General features: G+C 35.3%; 1 protein-coding gene across 1 annotated transcript in view; it reads left to right on the top strand.

Annotated features, from left to right (window-relative positions):
* STPG2 (sperm tail PG-rich repeat containing 2) overlaps positions 1–23,846 on the top strand; it is a 200,233-nt gene that overhangs the window by 58,265 nt on the left and 118,122 nt on the right. Inside the window, exons 8-10 of the mRNA XM_026672615.2 lie at positions 482–641; positions 5,032–5,195; positions 7,238–7,327. Of these exons, the coding sequence (XP_026528400.2) occupies positions 482–641; positions 5,032–5,195; positions 7,238–7,327 (414 nt within the window). The remainder of the gene's footprint in view (positions 1–481; positions 642–5,031; positions 5,196–7,237; positions 7,328–23,846) is intronic.

The raw sequence follows: 23,846 nt of genomic DNA, 5'->3' as shown, positions 1-23,846 counted from the left end.
TATATCACAGTGTTGCAGTACTGCTTCTGTCACTAGAGTCTCACTGTCCCCCAGCACTGCTGGTCAAAATGGCTGATCATATCCTACAAAACATTACATGAATTTATATAATAAATATACTTTATGATGCTTCTGAAAGTGAACTTTCTTGGCTACATAGATGAATTATTTGCAAATATGCAGCTTGCGGCATTTTACAAATAGTCCTCAGTTAACAACCACAATTGGGAATGGCAACTCTGTCACTAAGCAAGACATCATGTGACTGCAGTAGACTCACAGTGTCATTTCTGATATGGTAATTAAGTAAAACAGCCATAATTGTTAAGACATTACGTGATTATGAGTGGCAATTTTACTGCCAGCTTCTCCATTGACTCTGCTTTGCTTATACTATACCAAAATAGACCTCTCCTTACTCAGTGATATGTAAGAGAGTTGTCTGCTACTTCTATATTTATATTCTCTTGCGTTTTCTTAGAGGTTTGCCCCTCCAAAATCTTCTACTCCAGCTCCTGGCACATATGATGAAACACGCTCTGCTCTTGAATGTTTGAGAAGACCATGTAGATCAAAAAGCATCCCATTTGGCCATACGTCAGTTCGATTCACCAGAGATTCCAGATTGCAAACATCACCAGGTATATGAGTATATCTTCACTGTCTAATCTAGGGGTGTCAAACTCAAGGCCCATTGGTTGGATCCGGCTGCTGGGTGCTTAGATCTGACCCACATGGCTGCCCTGAAAACAACAAAGGACCAGCTGCCCTCCCGGGCTCCATTTTCACTGGCAGAGCACCGCAGGCCGGTGTGGTGGCAGAGTGCTAGCGAAACAAACTAAAAACAAAACAAAAGAAGAAATGTTTTCCCTTTTGTATTTGAGGATCCAAGAAGGGACAGGACAGGAGAAAGGGAAAGAGGAAAGAAAAAGAAGGGAAGATGGGAAGAGAGCAAGGAAGGAAAAAGAAGGAAAGAGGGGAAGGAAGAAGAAGGAGGAGGAAAAAGGAAGGAAAAAGAAGAAAAGGAAAGAAAGAAAGAAGGAAGGAAGGAGATTATAATGAGAGGGAGGGTCTGAGGGAAGTCCTGGCTTAGCACTTGGCCACCACAGATGCCCCGACACGAGTGACTTTGAAAGAGGTCAAACACAACCCTGATGTGGCCCTCAATGAAATTGAGTTTGATACCCCTGCTCTAATCTGTCAGAAGAGGAACCCTGTAGAGTTGATTGGACTTCTGGTGTCTTTCCCTCTCTGTTTTCCTTTCAGTCTGTTGCCCATGCTTGGGGTTCATAGGTCTTGTAAAGTGGTTTAGGTTTTTGAACTGTTTCTGTTGGTTTGTAAATTCAAGTTTGCTTTGACCCTGGTTAAATATCATTTATCCAAATTGTCTTTTAAAAGGAATATGAATGAAATCCATACATATGATCCATTCAAGTATGAAATATAATAAATAGGATCTCATAAGGTGAATCTTTTCAGTTATAGATGTGCAACCTAGCCTTCAGGATAGAATTGATAACAAATATCAAATTAGAAGCTCAACTTAACAGCCACAACAACCCAATAATGTTGTGTTCACTATAATTTTAGATAGTGAAGGACCCTCCAAATTCAGTAATCCAAACTTCCAAATCTAGATTTGCTTCCATTTATAGAATTATTTTCAAAAGTTAAAGAAGTGACAAAATAATTGCATAATTTAATTAACCAATTTTTATTCATGCTGATATTAGGATGGGATTAAAAGGATCATAGTCCTTTTACAGATTATATTTATGTTATATTGCTACTTGCATATTGGGAATACAGTTGACTGATTTGATCACCCTAATTCTGTGATGGTGAACCTATGCCACACGTGCTGGAACTGGCATGCAGAAACATTTTTGCTGCACATGAGAGATCGCCCGGAATAGCCCCACTGCTCATGCTTACGCGCCCCCTGCCAGCCAGCTGATTGTCGGGTATCTGCCGTGCATATGCGGGGGGGAGGTGTATGTGTGGAAGATGCACGTGCATGCGCAGAGGCATGTGGTGTGCGGGGGGGGGTTGCGTGTGCATGCACAGAAGTGTGCGGTGTGGAGGGGTTGTGTGCACATGCACAGGGGTGGGGGGAGTTGCATCAGCATTGCATCATGGGTACAGGCACGCATGCACACTCTTGGCACGCAATGTGGAAAAGGTTAGCCATGACTGCCCTAATCTGATTTTAATATTTATTTTGCATTGGCTTTGGGGCATTATTTATTTAATCATTACCTGCATAATAGTTACTAAGTAATAGTTTTCTGTCTCTTCCTTCCTTCCTAATACTTCATGGCTTTTATTAGAAGTATGCTATTACATTAGGCTGCTAGGTCAAACATGACTTCCCGAATGTCAGTTAACTTTCTTGTCATTCAATCCTTTTCTGATTTCAGAGTTGAATTTCTTACCTCTTTAGCTTGCTATTCCTCAAGGGTCAGATTTTAGTCATTAACCTCCATCTGCTTCTCTCCACATTTTAGTTTTTGTAACACATGGTGAAACGGATGCAACCACTGCGTGCATTTTCCCTTTGGGAAATTAAAAGCATAATTGGGGGTTGTACTCTTTGCTATGGGAATCTGTCTGTTTCAGCCGTGTTCTCTTTTTATATCTGTAAAAATGATACTATACAATTCTTTAATGTTCTTTCAATCAAAGGAAACTTTATTCTGAATATCTCTTTGTAAGGGAAATTGAGAATCAACTTGCCATCAATTGCAACTAATTGTGTGTCTTAAATAAACAGATATTGCAAAAGCGACAGAAAAGTTATTATAAAGGATGCTGGACATTCCAAATCTATCTATCTATCTATCTATCTATCTATCTATCTATCTATCTATCTATCTATCTATCTATCTATCTACCTACCTACCTACCTACCTATCTATCCATCCATCCATCTCCTATGTTGCCTATCTCACATAAGTGATTCTGAGTGGTTCACAAATAAAAAACAGAATTAAAATATAATTAAAACCAACTTAAAATTAAAAATGTAAAGGTTGAAAGGTTAAAGAGGCTGGGGGAGAGGGGGTGTAGAGAGCCCTTAGCCCACCAACTCACCCACAGGATTGCATATATCTGAATTCTAAGGAGTAGATAAAAGATAAGCTTTTAAATGTAAGTGCATAGGCTTTTGGTTCCAGAATTTTAAAAGTAACTATCTTATTATTATCCAAGTGTGGAAATATTCTAGGCTATCTGAAAATATGCAACTTTATTTTACATACTTGCTTCAACTGTCAGTGTCACATCTTCATACTCTTTCATCTCTGACAAGGTCACCCTTGTTGGCAATCTGAAAGAGCTATTTATCCTTGTGTTGCAGATCATGCTAGTTATCCTAAGATTGTAGAGGTCATCAGCACTATGACAGTCAGTCCTAAGACAAATAGTATCTATTAATGTTATTCTCAAGAGTGCTGACTTTTTTTAAACAATAGCAGCAACGACAAAGCACTTGTATGGGTAATCAACTATTGAATAGGCTAGCTGTGGATATTTGGGAAATATTATGCTATGAATTCCACTGCTTTTGAGGGAGTCTCCAAATTCTATCAGATTCCATTTTTTCAATTAAGTTTTCATTGTAGAAATGTTTGTCTGCAAGCAAATGTAAATGGAATTTATCATTAAAGGACAGAATGACCTTCCTTCATTTATGTACCTTGAAAACAGCTTCTAAAGTATTGTCCTTTCTACATTCTTTCTTTTGCTGCTCTCCTTCTTTGCCCTCAAGGACATACCTTTTCTTATGTCCTCTAACACACAAGAGGTTCCTCATTTATCTTTAACATAAACCTTTTTTTTTTCCTGCTGAACACAACATTCATTGTAACTTTCGAGGAACTTAAATAAGGAATTTCCTGCCCGGTGAAGTTGTGTATCACTGGTTCCAAGTAGTTACAGAGTTTCTGCATCAGTATTTTTTACATTTTGATTTATAGTTTTCTTTTCATCTGTTGAAGTCAAGATGGTGTTCAAGGTCTGTGCAGATGGCTTCTCAAGCACGCCTTATCAGATCCAAATCTGTTAAGCTTCAGCTGTTTTGTGACAGTGTAAGCTTTTCCCTGCCCTAGTAGTAAAGCATAAGATAAGAAAGTCATCTGATCTATTCTTTTTCCAGTTTACATTGTGCCTAGAATTAATATTTCGATAGTCTTTTTTGGAGGTTGGTTCACTTTTAATACTGAAGTTGATATAAAGTTCTTTATTAATAGGATTCTATGGTTCAGAGCAATCTATATAGAAAGGGTTCCTAATCGATATTCAAGTGAGCATTATTATAATTAGAAATAGGTGGCATTTCCTAAAATTGCTTCAAATTATAATTTAAATTACTGTAAAACTTTAACATAATTTGTACATTAATGTTTATTTGGACTATTAGTATTCTTCATCATCCAGAGTCGCTTTTGATGAGATGGGCAACTATATAAATTAGATAAATAAACATTCAGAAAAAATTCTATTTATCAGTATATATGATTTTATCATGAAGTATATTTACTTAAAAAAAATAAAAGGGTGAAGTTATTATATTTTACAGGTTTTTAAAGGAATAAACCTTTATATACAATTTATTGTATATTATACAATTTATTCTATATAAATTAAGGAACACTATAGTTAAAATTATAACAGTGAGGAAACCTGGTTCTGTTCAAATCAAGAAACTCTTATGTCATAAACCTGAGTGGTATTACTGTAGCTGCACCTTTGTCAGCTATCCAGAGAGGTATTTGTGAGATGAGTGGCCATTTAAATAGATTTATATGAAATAAATACCTAAGGCTGCAGCTCATTTCTCCTCTCCCATCACTGTATTCTGATTCACAATTAGCTAATCTTACTTCTAGTTGATTTAATCTTATTTGACTGAAATTGAATGATATTTATAGGTTTCAGAAATAATGGTAAATGCGTATACATATCATTTTATTTTGCTTAGGCTTCAAACAAAGCTGCTTAATTTAACTAAATGTCATTATGCACTTGCAGGTCCTGCATTTTATAATATCCTCAATTACAGAATTGCAACACCCAGCCTTAAAGATGTTCTCATGGAGACAAAAAAGAAAGGAGCATTTGGATCTACAGTTCCTCGACTGTTATATTTAGTTAACAGGGAAGCTTTTGTTACACCTGGACCAGCTGATTATCAGGTAACATTTTTTTGTTCATCTGACTTTGCTGTCATTGCTCTAATTTAGAAGAAGGTAATTTTCTTCATGAAGAATGGGTAGATCAACTACGATTTAACGATAGCCATATGAAAGTCCTACATTTAAAATCTTCACCCATCTGAATGCCAGATATTATTGCCTTCTTAGTTTTCTAATTTCTAATAAGAATTATTGATTATTAGGCCACTGATGTGGTCCAATGTGGGTTTTCTTCATGTTCCTCTACAAAGAAGCAGACACATATGGGGTGATAACCAGTTCTTCTGAGTCCCGTATAAGCAGATGCAAATTTATTGTTTTGTTCTCATTGCCTTCTTTGGCAATGGCGGTGCAGTGGTTAGAATGCAGTATGGCAGGCTGCTAACTCTGCCTTCAGTCTTGAGTTCTATCCTGACTGCCTCAAAATTGACTCAGCGTTTCATCTTTCTGAGGTCGGTAAAATGAGGAGATTGTTGGAGGCAATATGCTGACAATGTAAACCTCCCATAGATTGCCATAAAGCACTATGAGGCAGTATATAAGTCTAAATGCTATTGCTATTTAGGAATTCATTTATCTTATTTCCCAACTAATTATTTTCAATCTAATCTTTCTCTGTCCCCATTACACTTCCTTTCTCTCCTCATCACAGATTTCTAAAAACTTATGTAAATCCCCACTTAATTCAGTGTAACTTATCTTGAAATTTTTGAGCAGTTTTTACATGAAGCTAGGGAAGTTTAATACTTATATATAGATATATCAGAAGCTAAATAAATAATTCTGTGATACTTTAACAATGAGTAAAGTCTATAAAACCTTATGCTGCAAGGAACCCACAATTCTATATACATAGAAAGCAGTATCTATAGTTTGAAAACTCCTAACATTTGAACCCTTGAGAATCATATCCCTTTTCAAAAATGTGTTTATGGGTGGTATGGTTTGCCTTTCTTAAATTTTATATATATTTAGCACAGAAACCCTTATCTTTCACACACATACTCTCATATCATCAAACATATTAAGGATGACTACCTCAGTATCCATTAACATTCCCTGACAACTTAATTTAATATAATTATAATCATGTGAAAGAGGAAATGAATACATATTACCAAATATATTAGTTGTAGAGACACTTTTATTCAGAATATTTCAGATAATACTTTCCCTTTAGATCCTAATCAAGCTGAAGAGCTAATATTATATTGTAGATAAATTTAGAAATGGGTCTCTTGATAGCAGAAATGAGAAGAGGGTAGGAAATACTGTGAAAATAGGAACAAAGGACATAAAATATTATGAGCCTGTCCTTAAAAATTATCCAGAGCAGATTAAAAGTTACATAAATATTCCCCAAGCATGTAAAATATCACATAAGGAATATCATATAATTATCAGAAATAATATTATACGTATTCATACATATATACATACATACACACACACACACACATACACACACACACACACACACACACACACACACACACACACACACATGGTAATTAGGTTTCTTTGGGTATTTTCCCACGTCTTAATATTTGTGCTTTTATTATAGCGACGTTTCAGCAGAATCTCATCTGCCATCCTCAGGCTTGTGTATTGGGTTCTTTTTAATCTTGTGTGTCAGGCTTTTTAATCTTGTGTGTCATGCCTTATGCTAAGATATAAATGAATACTAAGCAATTTTAATTTTATGTAGAAATCCTTCCTTTCATTCAGCCAAATGTAACTTAAATCAGAAGTAACTTACACACCTGGGTAGGAAGAAATGAATGCATGTATCACAGTGTGTAACACATATCTTGCAGATGGGAGAAAATGCCAGAAATTTCTTTCTAAATCCTCTCATATACAATATGCTAGTTTTGATAGAATTAATCTGTATTGGGATTTTATAGGTTTTACTGAACAGTACAATATTTACACAAATGAATTTATAATAAAATCTAATTATTTGATAAACAATAAAGACTGCACTGGGATTATAAAGACAGATCTGGATTTCAAAGTATTGTTATGTATTAAAATTTCAGATGAAACAAGCTGTGGAAGAATCATGTAAGAAGAAAAAGGAATTATCTGTTTTTGTATCAGCTACTGAGAGAATTCCAGTAATCCACTCGGTAAGCTATCTTCAGACTGGGTTTCTTCCCTTAATAGTGCAGGGAATAAAAATATGGAATAAGAGGTAAACTTGCAAGTTATGTGTTTCAAAAGTATGATTCCACTAAAGTCAATATTTATGGGAAACAGGAAATTTGTGCAAGTGTTTAATACACAATGAAGATAAAATGCTATTTGAAATGTGAGCATATTTAAAATATACCAGTAGCCTATAAAATAATGTATTCTTATGAACCTGCTAAACATGGAGTAGTTAAAATTATTGTGACATACACACCTAGCATATTTCTTCAGCTAAAAACTGAAGTGTTAATTAGATAAACATCTGCCTTCATGGTGGTATATATTCGGGAGACAGGTGTTTAATTGAGGCTATTTAGGAAGGGTGTTAATTACACTTTTCATCTTAGTCCTTATCTTAACTTGGATTGAAAGGCAACAATTTATCTCTTGTGTATTTATTCAAACATGGAATTATAAAATGTAACTGATTATAGGTAGTCCTCAATTTACGACCACTAGCGGATTTTTCCGATTTCTTATTTAAGTCTCTTAATTGTCAGTATAGGGAAGGGGAGAGAAGTAAAAAAAAAAGCCAAACCTTTCCCTTTTCACTTTCCTTCGCTGCTTCCGACTCTTCTTTGGGAGCGATGTTATTTTTTGTAAGTTTAAATTCCAGGGTACCTTAGTTGTTGCTTTTACAATTTAACCCAGTCAGCCAAAACTTTCACTTCTTATCTTCCTCCTGCACATTCTTTTCCAGTCGAGTTCTCCTTTGTGGTGGCCATTTCTGACCACCGTTACAACCGCCTTCGGGAAAGAGAGTAATGGCCAGCGAGGAGGAGAGATGCAGCTCTCCTCAACCCTGCTGGCGGTCTCTCCCCTCTTCACCACCTCTATGGGGTGGCTTAGCCCCGAAACCAGCCGGCTCGGGGCACTCCAGCAGCGAGCCCAGACAGAAACTGCACACGATCGCGGATTTCTGTCTGTCGCCAAAGCCCTTCAAACCGGAAGTCCAAGAGTTTGTCATTTTTGTAAGTGGTTTCAGTTTCAGCTCTCCAAGTTGTAAATTGTTTTATCTTGTCCCAAAGTAGAGGGTGGATTTTGCTGCTCAATTCCAGGTGTAATGTTAGCAAATCTTTGTTTAACTGATCCAATTGGAATCTCTTTCTGTGGAGCTTGTTTCTGAGTAGAGCCATTTCAGTTCTTTTCAGGATACGTTTAGTAGCTGCTGTGCTTTGATGAAATGTTAATTTGAAGCAGGTTGGTGTTGCAATGTTGTCTCTGCAGCTGCGTGGGAATTTGAGGTCATATAGTATTCCTGCTTTTTTAACTTCCAGCTTCTCATAGGTTTTGGTCTGGCTGTTTATTTCCTCCCCGTAGAGGTCTGATATTTGTTTTCTTAAGTTTTCGTGGGTACTTACATGTATGGTATTCAGCTTTGTTCGGGTATTTTCCCACGTCATTATAGTTGTGCTTTTAAAGTTGTAGCAACGTTTCGGCAGACTCTCATCTGCCATCATCAGGCTTCTGTATTGTGTATACATATACATACATACATACATACATACATACATACATACATACATATATGTATTTGTTTTTGTAGATTTTCATGGGTACAGGTATGCAGGTTTTGGTGTGTTCGGGTCTTTTCCTGTGTAAGTATATCTCATCTGCCATCATCTGCCATCATCAGGCTTCTGTATTGTGTTCGTCTGTGAATATATATATTCAGGAATATATATATATTCTTAAAAACTCAAGATTGATTTAAATTTATATCATGAATATCTTGCCTACCACTAGAATTTTGTATCTAATGAACAAATCTTTCATTTTTGTAGCTTTTTTTTTTCAAATAATGCATTAAAAGGAAAAATAAGATACAAAAGATTAGGAAGGAGATTTATAATGAAAACTAAGTACTAGTTTTCTCCCCCCCCCCCCCGTTTTCTATTCTTTCATTTTTTTTTCATTATTTAAAGCTCTCTAAGTAGTTTTTATGTTAAAACAATGTACACTAGATACCATAATATAGTGTGCACTAAAACAATATAAGGTATATGTTGTAATCTGAACAGTATTTTCAAAGACAGTTCTGGGTATGGTTTTCAGGTACTTGATTAAAAATTAAAGATATATAGCTATACCTATAAAGTATATCAGAATACTGAAAATCAGTAGGGCCAGTATTTCTTATTAAAGAAAGGACATATACACTGAAATCCCATTTCCGTGTGCTTAAACTTCATTCACGTCATATTGTTGAAAAATAATATCCTTGCATTTACATTAATTAACAATATATATTAGTATCTGGCCTCATGTGATAAGTTTTGACTTATGATGTTTTAATGGACTATAATGAACATTGATGTGATGGCGCATATAATAACATGCCAAAAATTTAATATGTTGCACCTGACCTCCTATATTTAATTAAAAATATAATTTAAAGGTGGTTTTTTAAAAACCTACTGTATAAAAACCATTAAAAACCCTGAATACAGGGTTTAGAAGCAAGCTGTATGTGCTGTCCCCAAATTAATTACAGAAAATTGCTATGTAAAATTTTTAAGATGGCAGAATAGAGTGCAAGTCCAGTAGTAATTATAAGAGCAGGAAATTTATTTAACTATAATTTTGATGTATATTTACATTATTAATATTCATAGTACAGTGTTTAAGCATGCTATTTGGATTAGAGAAGTTATGTTCTTGGAAATGCCTTGAGGAGGGATAGCTTTTTTTCCTGCGATCCTCTAAAGAATAGAGCTTTATTATTACTGTTAATAGCAGAAAGATCCAGGCATTCCTCAGGCCATACCTTATTAATAAAGGCAAGGTGAGGAACAGAAATGTTGTAGTCCAATGGTTCTCAACCTTTTCTTCATCACAAATACCGTTTGTGGCCACCGACCATGGCCACGGACCCTCAAAACTTAACTCACAATTTAAATCATAACATTCTTTCAAGCCTTCACAGATCCCTTGTGATGACATCACGATTCCCCCCAGGCTTCCTTGAGAACCACTGTTGTAGCCAATTCCTTTAATTTTACAATTACACTTATGTCCATGTCTAATTGGAATTGTGTACTTTATCAATTATCTATGTGTATTTATTTTTGATATGAGTCAACAACAACCTTATGGTCCATGATTAAAATGGTAAGAGGGAACTTTTTATCTGTTTTATCAGCTCTGCCAATGCAATCGAAACTATGCTTTTCTTTCTTTTAGAGGGTAACGTAGTGGAATTCTGTTCTTTCCCCAGAGTTGCGTGTCTTGCATATTTACCTGAATTAGCTGTTCTCAATATTTCTAAAGTATTTCTATAATAAGTTGAAATAATGGAGCAGGTTGGTTGAAGATTGGTTTGGTATTTGGATTCAAGAGCAAACTTGAATTTACGTATATCTCGGGGATTATTGTTTTATCTGCAATATTTTCTCCCTTTTGTTCCCTGAATAAAAGATTATATGCACCTTGTTGAATGGAATACCATTCACATTCATCAGTTGTCATAGATTGAGCATCAGTTCACACAACTGGAAATGGGGAAATAATTTATACTGAGCACATGGTAACAAAATAGTATCTATATACGTATTTTTAAATCTTTTTCTACAATAGAGGAAGCTTCCACATTTACTAAATACACTTCACTGCACATTTCCCCCCCAAACAGGTGTCACCATTTCTTAATAAGCACTATACATGATAACTTGATAATAAGTTATTTAAACGACATTTAAACACACTTTAATGAGAGCAATGCTATCTCTGCACACCCTTGGTGAATGTGGGGATTATACGAAATGTTTGTTGTGGGTTCCAGTAGTTAGCCTAGTGAAATATTTCTAGATAACTAGAATTTTATTGATAAAATGTTTCTAGATAATTTTCATGCAAACCATAGTTCTGCTAATCTATAGAATGTGGTTTCACCAATTCAGACATAGGTTCATTGAATCTGGTCAAAAACATTTTTATTAATCAATTAAAATGCATTTATGGTCCAAGACAAAACATGTTAAAATTAGTATTTTTGCAAATGATATCCTTAATTGAATATCTTATAATTATTTATTTAATATATGATGACTAGATGATCAAAAATCTAGACGTTTGGTCTTTCACAATAGCTTACAATATTAACTGGTCAAATTGTGAAATGATTGTAAATCCAATTGTATTCACTAGTGGTATTTAACAAAACAATGTTTGTAAAATTAGATGTGGATAAAAACAACCTAACATTGATCACATTTGTAATCCTTTTATAGCATATATTTTACTGTAAATTAATATTAAATTAATGGAAGTAAGATTTATTTATATCAAACAAAATATAATAAGTTGCAAATTTCCTCTGAAGATTTTGAACCTCACTACATCAAGCAAATGTCTTTCCCTAAAGGAAAATATACATATGAAGATCAGTGCAAGTAGTTGTTATAAGTACGTTTATTGATAGATGTGAACTGTTCAGTAATATTAATCTCTCTCATAACTGTATCTCTTCTTTCTTCAAATCTAGGCTTGGACGTCTTTTGAAGTTTTATAAAATAATGAACAAATACATACTATTTTTGTATTATAATGAGCTAATTAATTTTGGGCTGACTTTTAATGGTCATATTTAAGCAGCTTGAGATTTATCTGCAACCATATTAATTATTCATTCTTTCTGTTTGAGCAAACCACTGATTGTATTTTTTCCACTCATGTTTGTATTCCAATCACATCTGTTTAAAAACCATTTACTTTTTATCCTAATTCTTCCATTTTACTGTAACCACTTCTTAAGTTATATTTTCCGCTTCACGTAACTTATTCTCCTTAGAATAAGGAAGCATACTCCTATACCTCGCTATTTTAAACACAGCTACGTCTTCGATATATTAATTTTTTAATTAGAAATATTTTGCTACTGTTTGAAGCAACTTCTTCCATGCCCTCATTTGTTCTTTTTGCCTTATACTATTTGGTTGCAATTAGAAAATTTTATGGTCTTTTATTGCTTTTTTAGACAGGACTCATATTCTTCTTGCATTCATTCTATTTTGCTGTAGTTCACTTCTTTGTTTTTCTTCCATATCATTTTTTCGCCTAATATCCATGTTTGGTACTACCAAATAATGGTCTGTCCTATATTCAATTTGTCATTGCCCATGAATCCTTCACTAATCCTTTCAGCCTTTCATTATAAAAAAAATAATCTTCATGCTATTCAATCCATTCCTTTTTCATGTGCATGCCTGGAAAGACTATGATTCAATTATATATTTGAAACTGACTCTCCCCCTTTCCCAAAACAGACACTCAATAAATCATGACATTGATTCAGTTTCACATGTTTTTGATATCTGTTTCTGTCCCATCTCATTCTCATCCACTCATGTTGACTAGCACAATACATTTTTCTTCTGGTTCACATTAAGTTAGAATGCCCCCAAACTGTCTTCATTCTACCATTTTTTTCTATTCACTGGAGTATAACATACAACTTAAACCAACATAGATAGTATGATATGTATTTTTAAATGCATAGCCCCAGTGTGAGATAAGTGGCAAATAAATTTAATAATAACAATAATAAATATATTGTACTCCTTTCATTAATAATCCAACTTACCTAAATGCATACAGTAGATATTCATTAACACTATCTAAGAAGAATAAATTATCTTTATTTAGATTCCTTACACCAGTGATCCCCAACCTTTTTTATGCCGCGGCCCGGTATCCCCAACCTTTTTTATGGCGCGGCCCGGTACCGGCATCAGCTGGGCGCTGCCATCTTGTTTTGATGAAAAAGTGCTTCCGGTGAGCTTTCTACCCTGAAAAGCTCACCCGTGAGCTTTCTCCGAAACTCACCGGAAGCACTTTTTCATCAAAACAACATGGCGGCACCCAGCAAACCAGCGGCCCGGTAGGACTTGTTCCACGGACCGGTACCGGTCCGCGGACCGGTGGTTGGGGACCCCTGCGTTACACCTCCCTTAGTTTCACAATCACACAGTTTATCTGTTTTCTCTTCCTCCCTCAAATTCATTCATTAATTCAAGTTCTAATCTATTTACTCACCTGACAGTCAAAGTTAAAACTTAAATAAATTATTAGGTATATAGTTGTTTAGATAGATTTAAGGTTTATTTTATGCTGTAATGCCATATGCTAGTGGAGATAAAATTGAGATTCACAAGGCATTTAAAATTTCTTCTAGTAAATTATCTTTATATGTAAAATACGTTTATTTACAATAACAATAATCAATAAATGGATAAAGAAAATGAATAGAAAAATAGCTTTCAGATAAACTAGATCAAATGTCTGTTTATATGCAAAATGCATGGTATCACTTTTTCAATTTATTTATTAGATTTGTTTGCCATCCATCATGCTTCGTGGGGGATATCAATGTAGGCTAAGATGAGACAGGAAGAATTTTTATTTGGAAATTCTAATAAAGTTTTTGTTGTAATATAGAGCTATTTGCATGTATATAAAGGCTAGTATTTGTTTCTATTTGATTTTGATTTGAAAAATAATATTTATTCACATTTAATTTGAAGGTTAATTACTTTCTTCCAGTTGTTTGCATGAAAGGTGAATTACTTTGTCAAGTACTTTGTTGTCCCAAAGGTCTCTCCAAACTGTTAAATTGTAATGGTGAAGTTAACACAATGGTTTCACCTGATAACTTGTCTGGCAATCAACAACTTCTTTTGTATCATTAGATAGAGATTAACTTCTGGAATTCCCATGACCAAATATGTCCATTCGGAAATAGAAATTTGGGTAGCATAAGGAGGTAAATACTTTTACTAATCCTTATAGCTGATACAGTGCTGATGTTAATTGTTTCTACTCTATTTAAAATTTCAGAGGAAGCCCTGCTCCACAGATCTATCTTCACACTGTTTTTAAAACACACCTTGAGGGCAGTGAGAATATAGTTAAGAGACAGCTACAAAACTCAGCTATCTCATTAGTTGTAAATATCAACTTATCAAGTTTAACAAAAAAAAAACACTAAAGAGTACTCAGAAAGTTCCAGTTTACTCACCTATGGCTTCTATAACAAATGATTTGATGAAATTGATTCACTTTTTATGATTCAGTTTAATTTCATTCACTTTCAATTGTTTCTGAAAATGTAACAGTTTTATATGTTGTTCCCTTTAAGAATATTTCAACTTTTGATCTAAATGTCAATTTGAAAGCAGGAATCATCATTTTTTATCTTTATGCAAAAAAATTCAGCAACATTTACACCGAGGAATTGGCATGTGCCTCTAGCAACCAGCTGCTTAAGCTTTGTGCATCTTGCTATTTAGAAAGTCAATTTATTTTTGTAAAACTTATGCACTTATATAAACGAATTTGAGACTGCGGCAAAATGAGACACTCTAATCAATTCAAACTCAGCAGTTGGCAGTTATTAATTGCCATTTACACACATTTAAATGCAAGACTTGTGATTGCTTTGATTCATAAAATGTTGAAGATGCTTTTTAATGTGAAAAGAAATCCTGCATTCATTTGGAATTAATGAATGATGTTCATTACTTTTTAAAAACATGAAGTCAAATTTCTGAAGTATTCAGCAGACCAAGCAGCTCTGCTTATAAATATGACATAGTAGCCGTGTAGTATGTAATTTATAATGGATTTATTGACTGCAGAAATGGGATGATTATTGAAACAGCTTCTATTAATGAGATATTAACGGATTATTTTCTGAAAGGGCATTTTAAAAAAGCATGTAGCTGCTTAATATATTTGCACTGAGAACTAAGTAATACAGCACCTTTCCTATTTACTTTACTGTTGGCCCAGAAGTTGGGGAAATGAAGGATGATCTAAGTAAAGAATACATATTGGAATACAATGTTTTTATTTGCACAAAAGAATGTAAAAGAGAATAGCAGTGCCGTGGTAATTATTCACATGATAATGTCTCTGTGAGGGTGACATTCATAATATATATTATTAGCCTAGAAATTTGTATATGACTTAATCAGAACTAAATGTGGATTTGTATATGTAAAGGAGAGTCAGTTTGGTGTAGTAGTTAAAGCACCAGGCTAGAAACTAAGATATTGGAAATTTTAGTCCCACTTTAGGCATGAAAGCCATCTAATTGACTTTGGGTCAGCCGACTCCCTTAGTTCAATCCCCCTTACAGGATTGTTGTTGTGGAAAAAATAAGAGGAGGAAGGAATATTAGGTACATTTGTTGCCTTGAGTTATTTATAAAAAAGTGGGATATAAATAAATCTTAAACAGTATTTTTGCATATATCAATTACAGTTAAATGAGATGGCAAAAAAATCTGAATCTTCTTTACGCTTGTCATCCAACTCTTCCCTCTTCAGCCATAATTGATAAATATAAAATGTTGTTATTTCTATTATTACTATACTACTATTATATTTATTAATTTTTATGACACCCCATAAGGTGATTTTATATATAAAATGGTATTTATTTAGTTTTCCATGTTTCTTTTGCTTCATTTTAATTCAATATGTTTGTGAGGAAGAGACTAGAAGGAAAAAGATATAAGGACAAAGGGCTATGCCTATTGTTTTCCATATGCAATCAAGTGTATTGCCCACTGAAATCTAATTGTACCATAACAATTACTTTGCATTATGTTATCCATGAGACACATGGTTTTCAAGGATGCTGCCCTGCAGATAACCAAATGTGACATCTTATTTGTAAGGTTGGGATCCAGTGAACAAATGGAATTACTTCTTCTATGTCAATTTCCTTGTTCTGCAACAGCATCCCCGCCTGAGTAGCTTGATTCACTTGTTTGCTGATGGAGTTTCTTGGGCCAATGTTCTTGGTTTCTGTGTCTGGAGTTGTTCAGGAGTTCATGGCTACCATGGCCATTATGAACCTCTCCCAAATCACTGAAGGTTCAACACAGGGTGGGGAGCTTTGGATTGTGTGATAGTGGTGATATAATTGGGAGTTGATATATGTTTCTGTTTGTGGATCTTTGGTTATTCGGGTTTTCTCCCGCGTAAGATTGGAAGTATCTAGGCAACGTTTCGATGAAGTCTCATTCATCATCTTCAGGCTTCTGTCTTCAGCTCTGTGCTTCTCAGAGTGATGTGAGCTTGCAGCTGCTGAATACCATACATATAAATACCCGTGAAAACTTAAGAAAACACACACACACACACACACACACACACACACACACATATATATGTGTGTGTGTGTGTGTGTGTGTGTGTGTGTGTTTTCTGAGGTTCTCTCTGAGAAGCACAGAGCTGAAGACAGAAGCCTGAAGATGATGAATGAGACTTCATCGAAACGTTGCCTAGATACTTCCAATCTTACGCGGGAGAAAACCCGAATAACCAAAGATCCACATACAAATACCCGCGAGAACCTCAGAAAACAAATGTTTCTGTTTATCTCTTGTTGTGAACAGTGTACTTGATGATTGCTTTGGAAGTGTCCCTACTTGTTCCACCAGCTGGGAGATGGGACATATTCCTTTGATCTGCCTCAGCTTCCTAATGAACTCTCAGCAGCCTAGATGCCATGGATCCTGGTATCTTTCTGCCTGTTCCTGGGGAGTAGATGGAATGGTGCTGAATTGATGATCTCTTTTGTCCAGGGCTAGTTCCAGTCAATATTTATGGGGGGAAGGGGAGAGGTGGAAAGAGATTTCCCCTTTATGTCCTTGCATTGTGGGGTGCACATCTATGTTTGGAGTTCTCCTCCCTCCTATATGAGCCTAGTTAGTAAGATCATCCATAGGCAAAGGGCTAGATATCATCAGTAATCCTAACAGTACTCAACCATCCATCTCAGACATGGGCCTTCCAAATGAAGTTGTCAAGGTTTTTTCTCAGTGTCTGGATGTTAGAGGATCAGATGAAGGAAAACAGGTTCAGAATGAATGAGTGGTTGTGGACTGTGGGATCTCAGGTTGGGGACTTTCCATCTTTCATCCTGAAGGGGTTCCATTGCAATTTGGGGATTGTCTGACTCGCAACTCCTACCATAAGAACAGGTGGTAGCCATAGCTCAGAGCTCCACTTGTGCCTCATTTAATGTGTTCCTCGATTGTTAGGTCTTGCTCATAGTTACTCATACCTTATTCATCTTATGTGCAGATTACTGCAGTGTATTCTTCATGGGGCTGTCCTTGGTGACTATTTGGGACTTCAGAGAGTTATTTAGTACAGGGTTATCAGTTTTGTGTTCTTTTATAAATGCAATTCAGAAGTGATCTTTCTTTTTTATAGGTGAATCGCTCTCCCAGGAGATCTATATTCCTATGAGAAAAAACATGCATCAAACAGCAATTATTTAAGGCAAATAAATGATAAAAATTAAGGCAAGCCCTGCTCTGCTAGACGGTGATTATTGGTTAGTTTTCCTACCGGTCATCATCTTTTCACCCCCGCATGAATGACAGAATCTTGCACCCACATTGGAATACAATTAACTATGACATCCAGAATTAGGCAGGGAAAGTGTGACCACTTAATAGTTTTTGTGTATTGTTATTGACTAGTCTGAATTATATACGGTTTGGTTTTTATTAAAGAAAGCTTAAAAATGGGACTTGCTTAGAAATGCTGACAAGACTTTTAATGTCATTATTTGAAAAACATAATGATTGAGTATGATCGCTATAAATAGATGAAGCATTTTAGTCATTTGCCATTGAAAGTCATTTAATAATTCCATGCTGAGTCCCTTTCAACAAATTTAATGAAAACCAGCATGATATTCTGACAGCTTCTATTGGATTTTTCTGCCATTTTTGTGTGCTCTGTTGCATGAGTGATTAATATAGCCTCTATTAAACTAGCATGAAAGGTTCTCCATCTTTCTTGTATCTCCCAAACTGACAGACCTTTTAGAGATTTTGTCCTCCAATTCCAAAAGGTGTATCCTTTTAATTCCCCCCCCTCAATTGCCTGGGAAATGACATTGGTAAATAAGAATTTTTGAACTCTCTTCCTTACCTCTTCTAATAACAGGGCAATTTTTTGGGAGACTATCTGAGCAATGAGTATTGATTTTCAACTTACTGTGAAATTGTTTTAATCAGAGAAGACCATTCTGAAATCCCCTTGATGAGCATGAGAGTAGCAGAGCTCTACATCATGTCATAATTTATTGATCTCCTTGGGTATGTGTAAGTGGCATTTTAAGCTGGATTACTCCCACAATGAAATAGTTTTGTTGTTGTTGTTTGCTTTTACTTCTCCATACTGTTTATTATTACAATTGATATCAAACAAGTTATGTTGCTTAATAAATCAACAAATATATGTTGACTTGTACAGAATGTAAGATTATCGCATGTGTTTTTATTCTTGATGTTACTTTTTGTGCCTCTCAGCCTTTACACCAGGACACAACACTAATTCTTAGCTCTCAAGGTACTTCACCTCTTATTCAGCAATTGGTCTGACTTGTCAGAAGGCTTTTAGACACGACTTAACTAGATTAGAATCTTTATTGAAGACAAGAATGAAACCATGCAGACACCAAAGGATTTGACTTCTACAGTATAAAAGAATCAGAGTTTTAGATAAGTTTTGACTTAATGGATACTGGATGGTTCTCTTGATTTCTTGGGAGGCAGCTGATCTATATTTATGTAATGGCTCTCTGGAGCCCAGGGATTACTGGTTATTGCTTTGTGAGACTCAGTCTTTACATCACCTCTGAAAAACCATTTGAGAGAATAGAGGGCCCATTGAGTAACATGCCAATGGAGCAGAAGAGCTATAATATAATGGGAGATTGGATGCCGTTGATGCAGATACCGAAGTGACTGCATTTTTGGGTACTTTGAATCCCAAGGATTCAGATATGGACTGATGGTTTCCATCTCCAATTTCCCACCAAAATTATTTTGCAGTTTATTTTCACTTTTCTTGAAATTCTGCAGCATAGTTTACCTCAGGTGGAATTTTGTGAAATCATTAGACGTATGTTCTTATTAAAAAACCCTTTAGCTTGCTTTTAATCCCTATTGGTGTGGCAAATGCAGTTTTCTGCCTTACAACTCTATACATTGTAGTAGGTGTTATTAGTACTTCACAGTAAATATTATGATAGAAAGTAAACTAAAATGTCGTAAGAAATTCTGATTTTTGTAATCTTTGCAATAGAGAGGACCAATGTAAAATAGTTACTGAGCTATTGAACAAAGACTACAGAGTCCAGGTTCAAGACCCGATTTGATTATAGCAGATCTCACTCTGTCAGTGAAGATTTGAAGATTCAGATGTTCTTAATTCAGAAGATATTTGTTGTAGGATTAATATTGAGGAAGACTCTCATTTATACTACTCTCAGAGAGAACCATGGATATAATAATGTCAATGTTATAGGATTCCAGAGATCATTGTTGGCCAACCTACGGATAACATGTAGTCCTTAAGTTTTTCTTGTAGCCTAAAACAGCTTGTGGGAAGGCTTGCCCACTTTTCCACAGTGTTTAGAGGATTGGCCTGTTGAGTTGCGAGGAATAAATTGCTAGTAGCAGTGAGATACCAGTGACCCTTATATATTGTTATAAAAGATAAAGCCACTTGTACTGGAAACCAAGTTTTCAGGAGAGCAATCTCTGAAAGGAAAGCTCCTCTCCCCTCTAAGTGACCCTTTAGTTGATGTGTGGCCTGTTGTTTCATTTGCACCTTCACATTTTGGCCTTCCTATGTGCATTATGCAGACCCATCCATTGTGTGTCATTGCTTCTATCTCCTCAGGCCTCCTCAAAATCTCACCAAGTTAAACTCAGCCCTTGTATATTAAAATGCAGGAGAGTTGCTCAGATAAACGTTGACGGCGGCTATATCAGTCTTTATTTCTAGTTCATCAAGTATTTTCCTTTCCCCCTGTGATAGACAGAACTATATTGTACACCTTAGAGTATTACATTCAATAGGGATGTCCTTTGGGTGAAATAAATGCTAACTTGTCCATTAATAAGCAATTGTTCCCATAGTTGCTTATAATGATGGATGTGTTGCACCGACCTCTGACTACTGATTTAAGGAGCATTGACTGGCATCAGGGGAAATCCCTGGTTGTTCCAGAGTTCAGGCAACATAAATCAAAACAGTCAGATGTCATTAAATGCTCCCAATACCAAGAAGTTTAGCTGTAGGCAACAATGAATGGTTCTACTGAGGCCACTATTATATATCCCAAGGAGTTGTCATCTGACAGCTTTTACTGTTTGTGCCTTGCTTTTTGATAAATTGTTGGCTCTTGATAAAAACTAATTTTCAGATATTTCATGAGAGGGTTCTTTTCCTGCAGCTGCTCCCACCAAGCTCAGTCATGCAAGCTTAGGAATAGAACATTGCTATTCAAATGTGGGGCTGCCTGTACGGTAGTGTCTTTGGGCTCTTTTATAGTTGTGAAGGGAAAATTCACAGTGACAGTAGTTTGTGCTTTTTGGACAGTGCTGTATGGAATTGAAAAACAGTGTTTCGTGCCAGAAGAGGGGGTTTGGCAGTGGCGGAGGGAGACATTTCTATTACGGAGAACAGAGAAGTTTGGGAAGGGGGAGGGTTCATTTTTTTTGACAGCAAGCATCAATATGGGGTGGGGAATCTCACTACGCTGTAGTCTTATCTGGCCTGGAATATAAATTTGTCCAATTTGTAAGGTTTGGATTATATTTATGAATAGATCATTCTTTCTCACAGCATTTTTCCTCTTCTGGGAATACAAGAAAAGAGAAACAGAGATTATTCAAGAAAAGCTAAGCTTTCCGAAGTTCTCGTATCGTTATTTTTGATTTATCCTGTAATCTTTTTTCGTACAGAACTGAGGGTATTGGGATCAGTGTCAGCCATGTCATTTTATGGCAGTATATACTCATATGTTATTCTGGTCCATTGATTTTGTTCTGACAATAGTTTAAAAATGTATCTCAGAAATCTTCATGTTTTACTGTGCAGGACTTTTGGGCAGATGTTCTATATGCTTTTTTTTTTTTAACATATCTTTCAGAAGTACCCCTGATTTACATAGGCAACAAATACTAATGCACATGGTTTAAATGCAACTTTTTTTTAGTTGTGTAGGGGCAGGGTGCCAAATATGTAGTACTTATCCCTGTTGTGAATGGGGCTATAGTATCCCAAACTGAGCAGGTGTATAGTTTGGAGGTTCTTCTGAATAGGATTCTCTCTTAGATCCTTGACTGAGATATTAGTCAGGAACCATTTTTGTGTCCACTGTGGTTGAGACAGTGACTGCATTTCTTTTGGGGGGGAAATGCCTTAAAACTGTAGTTTTGCACTGGTAACTTCTAGGGTTAGTTAAAAAAAATGTTTCAGAGTTAACTAATTTGGAAATCACAACTGTCAGCAGTTAGGTTGCTCTGAAACTGTTTCTTAACCTCAACCACTTTTAAGTTGTGTGGCCTCCCACTCCCAGATTTGCCCAGCCAGCATCTTAAAGTGGCTGAAGTTAAGAGGTACAATTCTGGAAGAACACAGCATCCCTATTTTGTTTGTGCTAAAAGGATTGCAGAGTCTGCCAATTTGCTTCTGAGTGAATCATGGGTGTGCAGTGATTTGATCTGAAGGAAAAAAAGGTAATTCAGAACATTGAAAATAGAAGGGCTTTTTTTGGCAATTTGGTAAGCGGTCTTGCTTTTTCTTAGAATCCCGCAGCGGCAAATTCACCTGTCTTTCACATGTACGTGAGTTCAAGTGACCTCCAATATATTAAGGGGGGTGGGGAATGGGTTGGATTTATAAGAAGTTATTCTGAAAAGGAGCCACTCAGTTGGGTTCTTTCATTCCAGGTGGGGAAGGAAAGCAGACGAATTGTGATTTAAATAATGATTTAAAAATTCAAGACCTGACACGTAGATTCAATTTTTGTAACAAAGAATTCAGTATTCATGTTCAGTGGAATCATTTTCTTTGCCATGATAGTAATAGAAATCACATGCCTAATTGTGCAAATGTTTAAGATTTCATTGTTCCATTCTTTGCTAATTACCCCTGCCAACTGTCACATGTTTAAGCAATACTTAACATAAATTGAATTAGAATATGTGAACCCATCATCATATTTCTCATCTTTTTCTACCTCCACTACCCTTCACAAATTCCCTGGAAGTTACATATATTAGAATATGAAGTGAGTTTCTTTACCCCATCAGAAATCACATTAACATTCCTTATATGCATTTTTCGTATCTTACAAATGTGCTGTACAGCTAGTCCTCACTAATCACAATTGGGACTGGTAACTTGGTCATTAAGCGGAAAATCACATGACTGCAATGGGCTTATGGTCTTTGGCTTTGGTTTTTAAGTGAAGTGATGCAGATGCTAAGTGAAAAATTATGTAACTACAATATAATTTTTCTTCCACTTTGTGGAAGATCATGTGACTGTGGGATATTGTTATAAATGTGAGGATTAGTTGCAAAGTTATTCTTTAGTACTGTTGCAGCTTCGAATGGTTGCTACACGAGGCAATTGGTAAACAAAGTTTTTTTTTATTTGCTCTGTTTTTCTATATTCATAGAGGTATAATATTGGAAAACATTAATTACTGTAATAATTCCCATGCTCTTTTAAGTGGAATAGTCCATTGCATTTATTTTGTTGCATGCATAAGCCAAACTTTTCTGGCAGTCTGAAACACCATAAAATATTAGCTGTTTAGATAATCCCAACATTTCATACACAGTATTATTTTGTTATTCCAGAAGGAGATATTTACAAAGATTAAGTAGGCAGAATATGCTTGCTTTGTTTATCCAGTTGAAACTTTAAAAAAAAGTGAGTTGTTTGGGATTTTGTATCTTAAAATAATAAAGGTAGATATTAATTTGACAAAAAGGTGCAATCAATCAATTAATACTCTTATTTTTTCTGGAAGGGATAGCCAAGATAGAATATGTCTGCTAAAATTACATTTTGAGAGTTTCCTTCGTGGATTTATTTTCTTTACTAGAAGAGGCATTGTTAGGAAAATCAGAACAATATTTAATTTCTTTCCTAGTAAAGATTAATTGTCCTAAAATCTTTAGACAATAATTAAATCTGAAGGCTCCCTTGAATATCAGTATCTCACACAATGTCATAAATTATTTTCCTAAATCTCATAAATTGGTAGTATCATTTTAGGACTTTTCTTGATTGGGAGACAAACTCTGTATGAGCAGATCTTGTGCCTGATTTTTCTGCAAAACCTGTGAAATGGCATTTATAGTGGCCGCACAGGATTTTAGGTAGAAAGAAAAGTTAAGATCCTAGATATTGATAAATATTTAATGAATATACCTGTAGATTCCTGTTCACAATGTTACAAAGCTTCAGTAAAGGAAACACCACCTTGTTGGCAATGCACCTGAAGTCTGTTTTCCAATTCTGTTCTACTAAACTTACTTAGAAGATTTACTAGGATAGAGGGGTATTTTGAGATCTACTTACTACAGGCTTTTTTTTTTTTAAGGAAAACTGGTATTCACCA

The sequence above is a fragment of the Notechis scutatus genome, chromosome 4 (assembly GCF_049901735.1).
Source record: "Notechis scutatus isolate UNSWTSFEM ecotype Mainland chromosome 4, rNotScu1.2, whole genome shotgun sequence".
NCBI classification, from domain to species: domain Eukaryota; kingdom Metazoa; phylum Chordata; class Lepidosauria; order Squamata; family Elapidae; genus Notechis; species Notechis scutatus.
This window is presented reverse-complemented; position numbering and strand designations above follow the sequence as displayed.